Genomic DNA, 18700 nt, shown 5'->3' on the forward strand with positions numbered 1-18700 from the left:
CAATATTCTGTCTGTGTGTATGCCTGCTGGCCAGAAGAGGGCACCAGACCTCATTACAGATGGTTGTGAGCCACCATGTGGTTGCTGGGAATTGAACTCAGGACCTTTGGAAGAGCAGGCAATGCTCTTAACCACTGAGCAATCTCTCCAGCCCCTACAGTTCATTTCTGTATATTCTTGTTCTCCACCAAAATATGGAATGAGCCGTGACACTTTTTACGAAATATTTTCAGTCTGTCTGTCTCCTTTTCCGCCTTCCCTTCCCAGCCATGGCTTCTGCCATCTCACCCCACTCCCATGCCCAGCTGTACACGCAGGGCACTAGCATAACAACCAGAGTTTATGCTTTAAAGCCCTTGTTAGATATAAAATAAAATCTTTGCACATGAAAATGAGATCAAAATGCAGTGGTCTTAGTTCATGATTACGCACTGACACAAGGGCTGCCCATTTCCAGTCATTAGCAGTGGCTGGAGCCTAACTACGACTAAATAAATGTTTAAAAAAGAAAAGATGAAAACTTCCAATATGCATCCCTTCAGTTAAATTTAAGGGATGTACCAGCATGTTCAGGGCTGCTTGCGATGGATGGATGACATCTAAAGAGCTTGCCCTTCAAAGTTTGAGTAAACTTTGTATTCAAACATTAAAACATGCTTAGATCTTTAAACCCTGTTATATGTGAATATGAGTTAAACTAATAATTTTTTTTTTTTTTTTGGTTTTTTGAGACAGGGTTTCCCTGTAGTTTCTAGAGCCTGTCCTAGAACTAGCTTTTGTAGACCAGGCTGGCCTCGAACTCACAGAAATCCGCCTGCCTCTGCCTCCGAGTGCTGGGATTAAAGGCTTGTGTCACCACCACCCGGCTAAACTAAAATTTTATGCGGAAAAATATTGATTGTAGTTTTGTTTTCCGTGGTCACATTCACTGCCTGCTGCTAACCAGGAAGGCCGGAAAACGGTTACACAGGTATCGACCCAGCCAAGTAAGAAAGACATCTGAATATTTTTTTTTTATTTTGAATCTAGTTTCTTGTTTACTTCTTATTTAATTCCATTCGGGTCCAATCAAAAATATATTATGCCCTTCCAAAATGGTAAAAAATCATTGATATCTTTAAACATCAGAATTCTACAATGAGTATTTCTGTATTTTGCAATTCTAGTTTTGAAATACTGTCATAATTTGATCCTATGGGCACCAGAGAATTAGTTCTAAAGAACCACTACCATTTAAGTTGGCGGTTTTATAGCGGTTAGTATTTGCTTAAATGTGAGTTTGAAGGGTTTCTACGCTAACGTCAGCCTTTCTTAGGAAAGGGTTAGTCTCAAGTTTACTTATATTAAAGTCCTTATGAAAGTTTTGTAGCTTCCATGGATAAGATTTATCCACCTTCTTCCCTTAATGCTTCCAGCATTTTCTAGCTCAAGTTGAGGTATTAAAAATGAGAGTATGAGTTGAATCTGTTGCATCAAGAACTATTGACTTCTGAACCCCTGAACGCTCTCTTCTAGCTGCTCTCGAAATCTATTGAACAACTGAAGCAACCAGGCAGCCATCTTGAAGAAGCGGAGGAGGAGCTTCAGGGGGACCAGGCCATGGAAGACAGAGCGACCTCTAGCGAGCACAGCACTGGGAGCAGCCGTGCTTGTGTGGAGGACACACTGGGACAAGTTGGGGCTGTGAAGGTCAAGGAGGAGCCAGTGGACAGCGATGAAGATGCTCAGATACAGGAAATGGAATGTGGGGAGCAGGCTGCCTATATGCAACAGGTAATAGGCAAAGATTTAGCTCCAGGATTTGTAATTAAAGTCATTATTTGAACATAAATGTGTTGCAGATTTTGCTAAATGCTTATTATTACCTATCAGCGTATATCTCCAGTTTTAGTGTTTAAGAATTCTAAAACAGGTAAAATGATATTTTTTTCTTTATAAAGACCACTCTATACTGATCTCTGAATGAGTATGGGTATCAAGGTTTCATTGAACCTTTACTGGTAAGAAAATGCCTGTTACACTAAAATCATGCTATATAATATCCAGGTAATTAATAGGCTTTAAATCCATCTCAAAGCCTGATACAACAGTTACTTCTAGTGAAAATGAGCTCATTGTTGTTTTCAGTTTTAGCTGCTGAGGTCTGTGAGCACAGAATGTAGTCTACAGCCTGATCATTGAAGCATTCTATTAGAGATGATGTTTTTTAACATATCGAATTCATTTTTTTCATACAGCTGTACATAGTGTATCATACCATAGTCTTGAACACTGTTGAAGGTAGTCTGCTCCCCGCCCCCTTTCTATCTCTCTCTCTCTCTCTCTTTTTTTTTTTAGTAGAAACCTGGCTACCATGCCTGCAGCTCTGGTTATTGCATACATCACACCTGAAAACCTTAGCCATTCGGGTGGTTCTGAGCAGAGATGCAAGCTGAAGTTCCGTTTTGACCATTACCCTATGTCTGACGCAGCCTTGCACAATGTTTAAACCTTGTGTAAGTTGCTGGTGTTGAGTTCTGAAACGGAACCCATGCAAATGCTGTCGAGAAGCAGCGTGCAGCCCTGTGGTCCACGCAGATGTTGCGATGTATGCACAGCTGCAGAGAATGTAGTATGATTACCACCTGATACCAAATTAAAAGCAGGCTTACACAGGGTGACTCACACTGATGCCTGGTATCCTTAGGATGTCTCGCATACCATGGCATATACCACATCATTTTGACAAATAAATAAAAAAGCCGAGTGTTGGTTTAACAAGACGAATCCGCTTGAATATGATGGCCCTTGCAGAATGACCGTGTCCTTTGATGCTATAAAAGCACAAACAACTCTGAACGCAACAGAAACCGAGACGATATTTATTTAAGTCAGTTCTTTGTCAGGTTCCCGCTGTTCTACAGAAAAGCCATCCTGAGAGGGGACCGGAAATGTCTCCTGGAAACAGGAATTCCGAATGACTCACGTTCTGGGGGATGTAGGAGAAACAATCCGAGGGTAGTGTTCTGCTCTTTCACTTTTTAAAGGGTGTTCTATGAATTGATTTATTGGCTGGGAAAATCCCACCATGAGTTGGGAAACCCTTACGGAAGCTATTGGCTAGAACGTTTTCTTCATATTCCCTTTTGATATGTTTGCCTTCTTTTACGGGTTTACTTTTGTTAAGCTAGTCAAACGTGTGCTGTATTAAGACCCCTTTGGTATGGATAATCCAAATTGACCTAGAATCTTCGTGAGGATTTTTTTCTATTAAAATATTTATATTCCTTGATCCCTGCTATTTAAGGTGTAGTATCCTGTTTCAGGAGACAGCACTTTTGCCAAATGTAGACATGGTTCAACTGTATGTTATTAGCACGTGTTGTTTACACTTCGCTGTGACATTTAAAACTATTTCTTTTAAAATGTTCCTGCTAAAGATACATTATCCTTTTTAAAAAAGTCTCCATTTGAATTAAATTAACATAACTAGAGTTAGAAAGTTAAAAGTTTTTCCACATAATGAAAGTCCTTCTGATAATTTGACAGCTAGTTCTAATAGGTAACTCTCCCTATCACCCATATGCCTGGGTTAATATATTCCTTCATATTAAAATGACTGTTGTCAGTTGTTTCGCATTAAAAATATGGCATGCCTAAGATAAAATTGTATATTTTTCCATCTCATAAATATTCATTTTCTTCAAATTCCTTTTTCAATCTCATAAAAAAAAAAGGGATAGTGCATCTTTTAAAACACATTTTATTTGGGGAGGAACACGTGGCTGAGCAGACTTTTGTATAATACTTCTTCAAAGATATGTGATCAAAAACAAAAAAAACTATTTTTTATAATGTCATTGGAGAGATCTTCATCAGTACATTTGGTGGACGTAATTGTTTGAATTTGATAGTCTTTGGATTTAGTCAAGAAACTGCCTGGAGCCAGTAAAACGAAAAGCTGGACATAAGTACCCTTAGAATTAACCGATAAATGTCTCTTCTAAGATCTACTGTATTTATTATGATTTACACCCTTGGAGGTGAGATCCTGTTTTGTGTTGTAAATATATTGTCTGTATGTTACCTTTCTTGCCTTCTGTTATAAGTCTCTTCCTTTCTCAAATAAAGTTTTTTTTAAAAGATCCCTTTTCATACATTTGGCTTTGTGTAAAGTTGATATGTTTAATGGAATTTGAAACCTGTACATTAGATCACATATACAAATTTCCATTTTTTTGTTGAAACAAGAAAATGAAGATATTTTGAAAAATTGCTTCTAATACCATTTAAAATAACATAAAACAATAACAATATTGAACTATTTGTATCAGCCATTATCAACCAGGAGACAGACGTAAAACCGGTTGCATGCTCCATTTTCTAGTGTGGCCTTTTAAAGGACGTGTTATCCTCTTTGGTATTTAAATTAAAATGTCATCCTCTAAATATAAAAGAAATATAAATAGTCCCTAGTGCTATTCAACTTAAAAATTATTTTAAACTTTTAACATGGTTGTCAAGAGCTCAGCATTAGCTACAAGCGTCTGCTACCAAGCCTGACAACATGCGTTTGATTTCCAGGTCCCACACGGTGGGAGGAGAGAACTGAGAACTGAGTCCTCAGACAACACATCGGCTGTGGCACACGCGCGCACACACACACAAATGTAATTAAAAGTTTAAAAATAAGCTAAACATGCTCCCTTGAAAATAACAAGCTCTCAATAAACGATAAAATGAATCTTTTTGCAAGTACCTTAATGCTGTCTATTACGGTGAGGTTCCAAACCGCATATAAAAGTGACTGAATACATTTAGAGAGAGAGATGAGGGATGAAACGCGCTCCCCGTGTATGGTGGCAGTTACTGTAATGCTGGGTGGAGAGTGGCAAGCCAGATAAAGCAAGCTTTCCTGTATGCTGAGGTCCAGTGTGAGGTGATGTGAGCCAGCCCCAGACTGTCCAGCTTATTCCCCTTCTGGTTTGTTGGCGGCAGAACTTACTGTCAGAATTTCAGAATGTGCTACCGTGTGCTGAATTAAAGGGGTTAAATATGATTTTTTAAATGTCCTCTGGTTCATTTACATTGCCCTCTATATCTTACTCTATAGTACTGTCATGCAAGTTAATGTTTCTGGAGGTCAGAACCGCACTGCAGAATATCACATGAGATATCATCCTGCTGGCATTGGTGGAGGTGGAGGGAGGCTGAAGCAGAGATTCCTGCTTTTCACAGAAATGAGCAGGCGTCTGGAAGAATTTTTATATTCGTCATACTTAGTGTTTGCCGAAAAGTGTTAAAAGGGGATTCAATTTCAACGTATTTTTAAATCTAGCACCTGATTCATATAGATATTAATAGCATAGTGGCTCTTAGATTTTGTGTTTTTTTTAAATAATTGAAACATGTAGTTCTAAATAATTGTGTATGGGTAAAAATAGGTATAAAGTTAATGATCAAATGATTCAAGTCTGTAATTGTAGCCACTCACAGTGAAGAACTCAGAGGTACAAAAGGACCTGGGGATTATTTCTCTTTATCATTAACTTCTCCACACCCAATTTAAAGAGGAGAACGTGGGGCGGGGTGGGGGAGGGAGTCACAGAATGTAGACAAATATTAAGGAACCAGAAATGCGGCCTTTGAGTCAAGCTAAGACTCTAAATTTTTCCGTGTTTCTATTCGCATAGCTGTTTCCTAGCACAGTAACTTCCTGGAGTCTTAGCAAATGTTTAGACAGTGCCATATTCCTGCATCTTTTTGATGAAATGGATTTTCATTTTAACTATGGCAGACTTAAATGCATGAAATGTAGTTGCGAGCACCTTGAATCTATTAACCTTTTCCATCCACCTGTACCATGGGCATGTGGGGTGGTTATTGCGTGAAGCACTCCTGGCAGAGGCCGTCCACCTTTGATGGGAACCTGGGCATTCTGACCCTCGAGTCTGTATCCGCAGCCCTGACTCCTGTGCTGTGTGTGCAAAGATCCCCTTTTACAGATCCAAGATGCCTACTCCCCCACCGTATTCAGCTGCTCCTACCGTTCTCCTAGTTTCCTTCCACCCAGATCTCCCCTTTTCCATCAACATTAACTGATCCGAATCAATTCTTTACATCATTACTGTAAATGACAAGTGTCGAGTGTTCTCCTAGTTCAGAGATGAGAGTTTTGTGCATGTAATTTCATCTTGAAATGCATCCATGTTTCTTCATGAAAACATGTGTGCCTCTTCTTTCCTGCTGGAGGCAGTGCTGGGGTGGACCGAGATGCTGTGCACTTGGGGTAAACATTGGAGAGGGAGGAACACTGCCCAGGTGATTTCAGCGGGCACCTTATCACAGCCCAGAGTTGTCTGAAGGAATCTCAGCTGGACTGTGGGCGGATCAGTGAGGCAATGTCTCCATTGCTAACTGAGGCAGGAGCGCCTGGGCCATTGTCGGTGGTGGTTTGTCTCGGAAAGCTAGCTGAACAGGTGCGGAGGGGCCAGCCAATGAACAACATTCCTCTGTGGTTTCTGCCTTGGCTTCTCTGGTTGATGGATTGTAACGTGCAAGTCCCCATTCCTCCCCAAGTTACTTTTGATTGTGGCGTTGATCACAACAAAATAAACCAAGCTAGGACCAAAAAAGGAAGGACTTCAGTTATGCTCTCTGTCTGTCTTTCGGCCTTTCTTGGATCTTTTCGCAGCTGAAGTCCAGCCTAACACATAAGCAGACACCGTCTGTTAGAATCCTTTGAATTGCTGAGGCTACACTGATATTCATTTGGACTAAAAGTGGTCCAATAAGATCTCAGAGAGGCAAAGGGGATCGTTCCTAGGATTCTAGACATCCAAGAGGGCTGTCTGGAGTATATAAAAACCTGTCTGAGGGAGATTTAGGCTCTGATCACATGCTCCAGTTCTGGTCCCATTGCCTAAATATCACGTGAGGCATGCAGGCCCTTGAGGACAATCCAATTCCCAATCAGTTTTGGAGACAATGGAGGTCCCAAATGACTCCCTGGTGCACGGTCTGATTTATCATGGCTTTAACCATGATCGTCTGACTTGATATCGAGAGACTTGATAGTTTATAGGCTATAACGTCTTTCTCGTGTGTTACTTCAGTGTCCTCTGCAGTGTGGCTCAGCTGTAGACTATTCTCACTGCGATCACCGCTATTATTCAGCAAGGTTTGTTCTTTTTATCTATTTATCTCTAATAATTTGTCTACTCTCTACTTCTCTACTTATCTCTCTTGTTGGGCTTTCTTGGCCCACTAACCCCTCAGCAATGAGATGGAGACATTATTAATTATGAAAACTAGGTCTTTAGCTTAGGCTTGTTCCCAACTAGCTCTTATAATTTAAATGAACCTGCTTTTATTAATCTGTGTTTTGTCACATGGCTTTTAACCTTTCTTCCATTCTGTATGTCTGACTCCCTCAGTGTCTCATGGGCCTGGATTCATACTGAGTTCCTCTCTCTCTCCCTGTAACTCCTGCCTGTTCTCTCCAGCCTAGCTATTGGCCTTTCAGCTCTTACACCAACCACAGTGACACGTCTTCACACAGTCTAAACACATATCTGCTAATTTAAACAATTTCTTAGCTTATCTGTACAACTTTATTTGGCCACAACCTACCGAATTTGATTTGCCAATGTGGACATTTCATATCCATGAACTTAGATACTGTGTGGCCTTTGGTCCCTTTAACACAATATTTCGGGTACAAGAAGTAAGGAGTTTCTGATATGCACTCAAGGATGGAAATACTTTGTGAAAGGAGACAAGTTGGGAGCAAAAGGCCACACAGTGCCCAACTTCTCTGGTCTGAAATGTCCACACTGACACTTATCAGGAGCTCATTACTTACTGACCTGCAGTACTAACCCATTACAAAATTATATACTGTATAATTTATCAGTCATCAGATGTGGGACCATGGATTGTCTCTACTAATTATGAGGCTGTGAACATTCATATAAGAGTTTTGTTTCTGCTAATGTATGTTCTTATTTATCTCCATAATTGGTGAGTCCCTTGGCAACTTTACCATTTGAAGGAGTAATACCTCTTTTCCGTAAACCTAAGCTATATGGCTTTCCTACCAGCAGTAGCTATGCTTCCCCATTCTCCCCATCTCTCCAGCACATGCTGGCTCTGCCCCTCAACTCGAGTGTGTGTGTGTGTGTGTGTGTGTGTGTGTGTGTGTGTGCGTGTGCGTGTGCGTGTGTGTGTGCACTTGTACCACACCTCAGAGCTCTCCCCCTTGTTCTCCTAGGCAGTGTCTCTTACTGAGCCTGAAATTTACCTCCAAAGAACCTGCTGCCTCTGCCAGCCTAGCACTGAGATGAAGGGCACGTGCTCCCATACCTTGCTAGCTTATGTGGGTTCTGGGGTCCAGTTTCGGTCCACTTGTTTGAGTGGAAGCTTTGCCATCTGAGCTATCATCCCGGCCTCATTTTTCATTTTTTATGGCAGTCATGATAACAGCTGGGAAGTGCTATTCTTCAAGTGCTTTCTACTTTTCCCTGGGTTAATGATCATGAACATTTTTTTTCCATTTGCTTATTTTCCATTTGAGGAACTTCCTTAGAAAATGTCTATTTACATATTTACTATTTTAAAATTTTGTCCTTTTGTTATTGAGACTTAATAAGTGCATATGACTCCAATTAAAATGTTACTCCATCCTGTGATTTTTATAATTTCCTTGATAGTGTACTTTGACTATCAGACTATCAGACACTTTCGACCTTACTGAATGCCAGTCCACCTTTATTTCCTTTGGTTGCTTGTGCTTTAGATGTCATTGAAGAAGCCATCTTCTGACATGAAAGCACAAAGATTTACTCTTATTTTGCCTTCTACATATTCTGCAGCAGGCAGAGTTTGGCCTGTGAGTTGTTCTGAGTTCTACGTATCATTACTAAAATGATTTTCTTTTATACATTCAAGAGTTTTGATATTTTAGACAGGCTATGGCTGTGTATCCCAGACTGCATTTAGAATCCTCCTACTTCAGGCTCCATAATCTCTAGTTGCAGCCTGCCTTGGCAGCCGTGATGGACCTGTGATTCATAACGCAACTCTTCATAGGTGTGGGGCTCTCTCTTCCCCTGTGTCTGGTGGATTTGACTCTTTCTCTCCTGCCGTTCCTGCTAATGACACTCTAATATATCATGTAGTTTGCTGCTTTGTTTTGCCTTCACAAGGAAGCATGGAACAGCAACCATCTCGGTATTTATATTTGATATTAATTGGATGAAAGAAAATAGGTTTATCTTTTTATAAAGAATGCCTCATGGAGGTGTACTTTTCAAAATGAGGTAGTTAATTTTCTCCACAGGTATAAAGTCCTACTTTTGCTATTCACATTTACCTCTGTCTAATTACTCTTCAATTTTCATGTTGTGTTAATTCTCGTGCCTTTTCTTTAATTTTCCTCTTTCTGTTAATAGAATTTTTAGAAAGATTTCAAAAAGTTCACTGTTAAATTGGATACCCACATATAACTACAGAGCATTTAACATGTGGCTGACTAGAAACAGAACTTTTCCAATGGACAAAGTATTGCCAAGCTTTCAAAGACACAGGAAAATAAGTATTAGTATGGAAATCATCCTTGTTGGTTACATATTGAAATAAAAAGGTTTAAATATATGGGATCAAATAACATCGGTAAAATTAATCTGATTTGTTTTCCCCTTTCAATATAGCTAATCTAACAGTCAAGATTATATATGTTATTTTCATGTACAATTCATGCTAATTTTATTTATCACATACATGAAAAATATTAAATATGCTATGCAAATAAATGAATCATACACTGGATATGTTTCTACACCAGGAAATCCTCATTTCAGTTTCTATTTTGGAACTAGATAGAACTCACCCCATAATTTTGGCAAATGTGACTTGTGAGATCTGAATGAACAGATGTCACGCCGACGGCTCCTCACGCTCGGACGATGCAGACAGCAGAGCTCTAGACTATGGGAATGGGTCAACGTTAAGGAGCTTTCCGCTTTACCTTAAAGACAACTCAAAGCTTTAGCTCCACTTTCATTATTATTTGTAAGGGCCGTTCACTGGTTCTGCCTTTCTCATCTCAAGGATGAGGAACTGACTTCTGAACATTATCGCCACTGGAAGAGCCCATTTGAACCCCAGGATAGATTACCCCTTAGTATTCTTTGGTGGCCCTGTCTTCTAGTTGTCGCTCTCTGTCTCGCTCCTTTCAAACCACCACATCTTTTCACCCCTGGCTTTTGATTCCTCAGTCACTGCCCTAATTCATGCCGACACAAATTCAGTCTTGTATCATGGTGATAGTCTCCTTTGTGTTTGATGTGCCCATCGAAGTAACAAACGTAAGATACCATTTCTTCTTCTCTGCAGCAAGTTCTTGTTTCATGCAAATGGCATCAGGGAGTCCTCCTCAAAGTTCAGCCTGACACTCTGACCTGGGACATTTCCCAACCTAAGATTTCGTTAGGATGCAGACTGAATAGCACATTTTCAATGGGGATGGGGGTCTAGTCAGCAGGGTTTCTTCAAGTTTTTATTCCTGTCTTGGGAGCTTTGACTGCCTTTTCTAAATCCTGTTTTCCCTTTGTATGGTATCTCTGAATTTTCCAACTCATTTGAACTCTAACCCTCTTGGAATGAGTTTCATACTCTTCTATGAGTAAATCTTCTTTAAATCTTTCTTCTCTGTGATTGTAGGCTCTTGTCATTGGGTTCGAGGGGAATATACTGAGTAACCTGTGATTCCTCTACCACTTGGAATCTATGAACTGCACATTAATTTCATTTGAGCAATTGTTGGGTTTCATTCTACTTATTCATGTGATAATGGCTGCATTTTTCCATGTTTTACTTGCTAGTTTTATTTACTATGTGAGACAGAGCCTCCTCCACTAACCTGTTTCCTGAGCTATATCTCACAGGTAGTATTTTCTCTAAGCCAACACTATTAAATACAGCTACAATTCATTTTCATGACTAGTAAATGATAGGTTTTTATTTTATGAATTTCTTGGCTAATATCATTCATGAATTACTTGGTTTTATATATTTTATGTTCAAATATGTATCACAATATTTTGTCTACACATTTAGATAAAGTACTTTATCTCATAATGGTCATGACTTCTTAATTAACTTTTCACTTTTGTGCAGGATCCTCAGAATTTCTGAAAATTGAAATTTGGAAAAAGGACAAAATGATTCATATTAATATTATATCAGCTCATCTTTATCTTAGCAAACTATGGCTAACCATAGAAGCTGGTGTGTTCGTTTTTACAATGTATGAACCAGTCCTTGGACAGTGGTTCTGTGCTCTGTCTTTGTGCTCCACACATGGCAGTGCTTCATGACTGTCCCCTCTGAGTGACTGTATTGCTGAATGTAGAGGCTACAGGAGTTCAAACTGAAACCTCGTCACCTCGCAGCAACTGCATGTGAAGACATTTATTTAATCATCCCAAGGCCGTGCTGATCATTTGTTAAATCTGGTCAGCTGTTGTAATTATTATAGAAATTGTAAGTTAGATCCCTATGAACAATCAAAAAACAAAGTCCTGAAACCTGCTGCACTGCCCAGCAGTTTACAGGAGGCTCTCCTTTGGAGTCACATGGGCTCTGCTTCTTTGCTGTTACCATAGTAACAAGTGATGCTATGATTTTATGTTTTGTTAGGGTTGGAGGAGTTTTTTTCTTTTGAGACAGAGTGTAAAGTATAGCAGGCTGGCCTTGAACTCCCAGTGCATCAGAGAACAACTGTGAACTCCTTATCCTCTTGAGTCCCCTTCCCTATTGCTTGGGATACAATATCACCTACTTGATTCTGTTCCTGTTTTCCATCAAACATTCTGAGACTATTTTGTCTGTGTCCAGTTAGGTAAATGAAGGAAGGGCATAGGGAGATGTAGTTTTTGCTGGTTTCTTGACCTTAGAGAACTTACTTCGTGAATTTAAATAGCCTTTAGCCTGTTAATTTCTTTCAACACAGAGGACATATCTCTCTGATCCATTGTTTGAGGTTTTTTTTTTATGAGTGTTGGTCATGTTGGTCAACCTTTAGCTATCTTTTTTTTCCTTTAACGTTTAAATTGTGTGCAGTAAAATGCCTTTAACATTATTTCTGAAGTATATATTTTAAAAGTTTTTTTTTTGCTTGTTTACACGATTGTCTTACAAATATCAATATAACACAACTTGATTCTGTTGCTGTTGACTTTCCTTCCCCACACTAGACTTGGTTTCTCTTTCTCTGGTGTCCTATATGCTCGCCGCACCTGTATCTGTCACTGTATTGAAGCTGCTAAAGGTTTCCCCTCAGAAAGAAGTTCTGGAATTCAGAACTGCCAGTTTCTCATATTGGCTGTTATTCCATAATAATTTGAATTATTTTTAATAAAGTTTATTCTTTGGCCACTAAACTTCACAATTTTTACTGAGTTTTAAAATTACTTTTCAAAATATAGATTACAAAATCCATTGTTTTGTATTTTGACAAATGTATCTATTATAATCTAGATGCACAGTATTTATGTCACTTAAAGAATCTTCTCCCCAATTCTTTTTTTTTTTTTTTTTTTGGTTTTTCAAGACAGGGTTTCCCTGTAGTTTCTAGGGCCTGTCCTGGAACTAGCTCTTGTAGACCAGGCTGGCCTCGAACTCAGAGATCCGCCTGCCTCTGCCTCCCGAGTGCTGGGATTAAAGGCGTGCGCCATCACTGCCCGGCTTCTCCCCAATTCTTAAAACCAGCTTCCCATTCTCATAGTCTGCCCAGATCCAGGCAATTATTGATTGTTTATCTGTTCGTTGTTTTTAATTTTTGCCAGTGAATTGTCATTTTTTTAAAAAAAAAAATCTGTGATCCTTTCAGTCAAGATCTGTTTTATTCAGACAAAAATCTTTCTGAAATCCACTGATGTGTCAGTAATATTGACATTTTAGATCCTGGGTAGTGTTCCATTGCATAGATACACTACAGATAGTTATGCATTGATTTATTGGTCAAAACCTGAGTAGTATGCTCATGTGGTCCATTATGAATGAAGCTTCATGGATATTAGGCAGAGAGTTTTATAGATATTGGGTCTTTATTTTGATAATTATATGTGAATGGAATTGTTCAACTAGATGCTAATTATATGTTTTGCTATATAAAAGCCTGCCAAGCTTTTTGTAACTGGCTGATCCACATTTGATCAACAAAGGATACTTCTATCAGTCTACCTCTTTGTCAATACTGGGCATTGCAGTATTGATTGACACATGCACTATATTACTGTGTCCACTCAACTGATGCGCTGATAGGTTCTTATTGTGTCCTAACTTGTGTCTCCCTGACAACTCATGTGGTTGAGCATCTTTAGATGTGTTCTTTGGCAATTCTTGTACCTGTGAGTAATTCATTCATTCACATTGCAGACTTTTCATAGGCATATCCTTCTATTATTGGCTCAGGGAATAATGCATGTTTTGGATAAATCTTCTCCTAGTTCCATGCCTTGGAAAATATTTTCATCTACCCCGTAGCTCACCTTGCATTCAGAGAAGCAATGTTTTAGTTTTGATGTGTCGGTTCCTTCCCATTTTTCTTTTGAAAGCCCTTATCTCTTCCAGTTTACCTTCATAGTTAGAGTTTTGTGTGGTATGAAGATAAATTGGAGTTCATCATTACATCTGGCTATCTAAAATTTCAGCACCACTTTTTCAAGTATTGTCTATGCTATTTTGAACTATTCTGGTACTTTCTAAAAAACTGACTGAATACAGTGTGTAGGCAAATGTTGAAACTATTGTATTCTACTGACATCTAAATTTGTATCAACACGACAGACTCATGATTTCTGCTGCTGTGTAGTAGATCTTAAAGTCACGTTGTGCGCTCTTTCTGTGGCCCTTAGGAGTTTTAGTTGTCTTGGTTTTCTACAATTTGTTTATCACTTGCCTAAATATATCCATCCTTCTTTTAATGACAATTTTCTTTGTTCCACTCTCTTTATATATCTGAGAATTTGAGTATCTTACATTTTGAGAAAATGCAAGATCTTCTTTGTTCTAATATTTTCCCTCCTGTTTTTCTCATATTTTCTTACCTGGAAAAGTTCTTTGATTCTGCTATAGATTTCCCATTCCTCTGCTCTGTATTGACATAGCCCTATTGAACTGATTTTGTTAGCACGGTCTCTGCATTTCCAGGTCTGGTACTACGGCATAGTTTTCTTCCTGAGCGCACTTACATTTTCTCACTCCTTTTCAGACCTAGTAACTTCATTTAGACAGCAGAAAGTTTGAGATTGGTATCCTTCCTGAAGGCTTGTCCCGGAGTTTCCTCTGAGCACACAGCTGCCGTTGATTTCAGTGTACCTTTTTCTTACTCTACCATGTGAGTCCTCGGGACCACACCAACTACACTGAGTACTTGGGTCCTTGAGTGACACAACATAGAGCCCATTTTAGCTCAAGGGATAAGGGACAAGGGCGATGAGGAAGAAGGTAAGAATTTATCAAGAATAGCATTAAGACAAATACAGCTACTTTGGGGGAAACTGCTTTGGCTTAATTTTAGACCCATCTTCATCTAAGAATCCTAACTCTTATTGACTCCTACCAAGTCAGTTTCTGGGGATGCTTGGGCCATTTTCTACTAGGCTTTGAATTTATTATATTTCGGTCATTTTTATATTCAAGGAATTCAAATGCATATATTTTATATTTATTTCATACATAATTGTAGAAGAACAACCATGAAGTTTCACTTATATGTACACAAGACAACACAGACTGAATGGGCATCACTATCCCCATGCATCCTCAGTGCTGTCTACTCTGTACTTCATGTAATAAAGCCAATATATACAATGTCACCTAATTTTCAAAGCCCATTTGGATTTTAGTTTAAATAATTGGCCTATGAGTTTTTATTTCTGGAAGAGCAGCTTTTAAGATTCCGCTTGTGGGAGTTCGAGTGACCCAATGGTGCCATACTGGAAATTAAGGCCCCGAGACAACAGAACAGAGTAGAGACCTACAAATACATCCACACAATTGATTTTCTGTGGAAGTGTCAGGAATGCTTTGGAGAATGGCAGCCTTTTGCAGCAAATGTTGCTAGAGAAACTGGATTACCACATGCAGAGCAATGAAATTTGACCCCTCTGACCCCAGGAATACTTTACAACAAACATCAGCTAAAATGGATTATTTAGATATAATATGCCAAACTATAAATTGCTAAAGAGAAACCCTCAGGAAAACTTGCCGTGGTATTAATATAGGCAATCAGCTGCTGGCTAAGACTTTAAAAACAGAAAGCAGACAGGTAGATGATGTGAAACTCTAAAGCCACCACATGCCAATGGAAACACTCCACAAAGAAAGGAGACAGTCTCATCTACAGAATAGGAGAAAATATTCGTAAACATGTATCATCTGGTAAAGATGATTCGACATTTGTAAGAAATCAAACATCTTCATAGCAAGACCAAAATAAATTGATTTTTAGATGAACGAAGCACTTGAAGAGTAATTCCCCAAAGGGAATTAGCTCAGTGTTCATATGTGTACGCCATGACATGCAGCACCGCTAATCACCAGAGAAAGGCGAGGAACACGACAAGGAGGTATTGTCTCACGTGCCTTCCAATGGCACCTACAGAGATAGGGTCCGGAGAGGATGTGACTCAAAGAAGCTCTTGACACACTGTGAGCAGATATGCAAGCCATCCCCATCTATGAAAACAGTATGAAGACACCACAAACTATTGAAAGTACTGGTAAATGGCTGGACGATCCCACCACTGAGTACTGGCAGAAATGAAATCATTGGGCAGGAGATGTCTATATAGTGATAAGTTCCCTGTGACCTTGTTTGCAATAGACCAGATGTAGGATCTGCTTCAGTGTTCATGATCAGATGACTGAGTGAAGTGTAGGTGGTTCATACACACAGAGGGATATTATTTCTACATAAAAAAATAAGAAATCCTGATATTTGGGACAATTGAAATGACTCTGAAGATCATTATGTGTGGAGTAAGCCAGGCACAGAAAGACAAATCACACACACACACACACTATCACTCGTGCAGAATGTAGATGCTCATCACATATATGAAGTGTGTTTATGTAAGTGGGGAAGTCATAATCTATGGTGATTCTGTATTTTCTGTATCTTTAAATTAAAATTCCCTTCCACTCTCAGAATTCATGACCCCTATTAGATTAGATGACTTCCTTGCTTTAATTTCTTTTACAATGATTAGTCACTTACTTCTTCATCCAGATTGACAACTGGGATTTCATAATAAATATTTTACTGTTAGAAATCACTGAAAACGAAAAACTCTCATTTATAAAATCGAGTGGCACCTTTCAATGTATGCGTGTTTTCTAGAAACATCAAGTGTGTGTGTGTGTGTGTGTGTGTGTTTAAAATGATGTGGTCTTGTATGAAAGCCTAGAGCTGAAATAATTCAGAGCAAATTATCCTTTTCGGTTAAACCTACAACAGGAAGAAATTGCAGTTTCTCACAAAGTCCCCAAGGGTGGTGACTCTTTGGTCTTACTCTCGCAGTCGGCAGTGAGGTAAAGAAAAGAGAACCCACAAAACTGGCAGGGGGCATAACCATTTGAACTGCGATTTCCATGTGATTCAGAAGTACTGAGGCTATTTGGTGTATTAGAATGTTTTAGAATACTCAGAATACTGGCTTATACTGTGGGTAAACCTTGAGAAATTAGTCCTTTTCCATCCCCTTTAATTACTAAAGACTCACGGATTACTCTGAAGCAATTTAGGAAGTTCTTAGACTTTGGCATTAAAGCAGAGTTCAGGGAACTTAGGTCAATAAATGACTTTTAGTTCTTGGATGGTGTGTGGATACTATATACTTTTTAATAGTTACAGTGTGTGTGTGTGTGGCCAGGCAGAGGCCTGGGGAAGAGCTGCTTCCTGCTATTTAATTTAATTAGCCCAGTCACATGCCAGCCTTCGGGCACGTCACTCTGGACCTCTGAGGCTCTTTGTCGGAGAGATGGACAATATCTTGGCTTTGTTGGGTAGCTGGGGATGCTGCAGATAAAACCACTGAAACCCCACTGTTTGTTTTGCCAGATCTCTGCAGTTTCACCATTTGGCTTTCGTTTTGCTTTGGAGGGAAAAATGACATTTTGGCCTCTGGGAAGTGAAAACAAAGCACAGAGCGTCCTGAAGAAGAGCCACTGCTCTCACTGCTTTAATAAGTTTGAGAGCATCTGCATTTTCTCATCTGAAAATCTAGGAGAGTGTGTCTCTAAGTCCTCTGTTAGTAGACACTTAAGACAGCCTGTGTTGCTGTGACCCTGGCCTGGCTAGCACCCTGCTGCTTTAATTCAAGACTCTTTTGTGGGTTCTTGATTTTTATATATTTTAGTGTGATCTTTGTCTTATTGAACCTCTAAATCTTTCAATGAACTCGTTGCTGAAGAAGACAATGTTTTGCTTTGTTTGGAAAGAAGGTGTGTGCTTTGTCTTGTTCAATGCGAGAGAGCGCTCAGCTCCCCAGGCCAGCTCACAAGTTGTTCCCAGTATTTAAAGTTTCTTCCCAGATCAAAGCAACCCCTGTGATCAAAACTTTAAACCTCTATTTATTCATACTTTTATTATACACCTAAATATGGCAAGGCTACATATAAACTTATGAATATTTGAAAATAAATAGATATTAGAATGGATGCCTTATCTTAGAAACACAGTGTAGAGTGGTGTAGTCAAAAAAAAAAAAAACAGCCATTTCTCTAAGGCAGTGACTTGTTCAACATTATTACCACCACCACCACCACCTCCACCTCCACCACCTCCACCTCCATCACCACCTCCACCACCACCACCACCAAAAACAATAACAGCCATCAACAGCAACAACGTGACCACTGCCACACCCAGCCATACTGGTGTCACCACCACATTTAGATTTGAGAAGCGAGTGTCCACCTAAGAAAATTCCTTTTATTGGAGTATTTTAGAAATGGCTGTCTAAACTTAAATACAAGGAAGCACACTGATTCTTACAAATATATACTTATGGGAGGTAGAAGTAATTTTTGCTGTGTGCTTTTAGGTGTAGATGTTTTGTTGAAAATGTGAAGTAAAGCTGGAACTGATGTTAATGAAGAGGTGACAGATGACAGAGGCCATCCTAAGAATTCTTAAAGAAAAAAATGTGTAAAGTCTTAGAATAAAGATTTTAAATGATACAGCCTTATTCCACTGAAAATGCAAACTTTGTGCTACCATAATATATTTTACAAAAAATCCTAATAACTGTGAAGGAAGTTGCAAGTTTTAAATAAATCTGTGGAAATGTGGAACTGTGCCAAGAGTCCTTGTCAATCAATGGGCTTGTAAATTAACAGGACATCCCCAAACCACAGATCCACATTTTTATACAGCATCATAAAGTTTTGTTTCATATACAGCTATGAATGTGTGGCTGCTTTATGGACTTTCCAGTGTCTCTCATCTACTTTTATTGAGATTTAGTTCAATAAACCAGTGTAGCTTAGTCTAGCTTAATACGTGTGCACTGGACAATGACCCAGTACTGAAACTTCCTTCCAAGCCTGCAGAAGAATATCAGGAATAACAAGACGGCCATGTGTCCTCCCCCAGAGTAGTGTTCTGTTAAAGAAGTGGGCTGGAAAGGCGGTGTCATTTCTAACATCA

The 18700-nt window shown here is 39.2% G+C and overlaps 1 protein-coding gene across 1 annotated transcript in view; it reads left to right on the top strand.

Annotated features, from left to right (window-relative positions):
* The window catches only part of Hdac9 (histone deacetylase 9), a 617997-nt gene that overhangs the window by 325159 nt on the left and 274138 nt on the right, over nt 1-18700 (top strand). The window contains exon 11 of the mRNA XM_038336352.1: nt 1516-1773. Within this exon, the coding sequence (XP_038192280.1) occupies nt 1516-1773 (258 nt within the window). The remainder of the gene's footprint in view (nt 1-1515; nt 1774-18700) is intronic.

This window comes from Arvicola amphibius, chromosome 7 (assembly GCF_903992535.2).
Source record: "Arvicola amphibius chromosome 7, mArvAmp1.2, whole genome shotgun sequence".
NCBI classification, from domain to species: Eukaryota; Metazoa; Chordata; class Mammalia; order Rodentia; family Cricetidae; genus Arvicola; species Arvicola amphibius.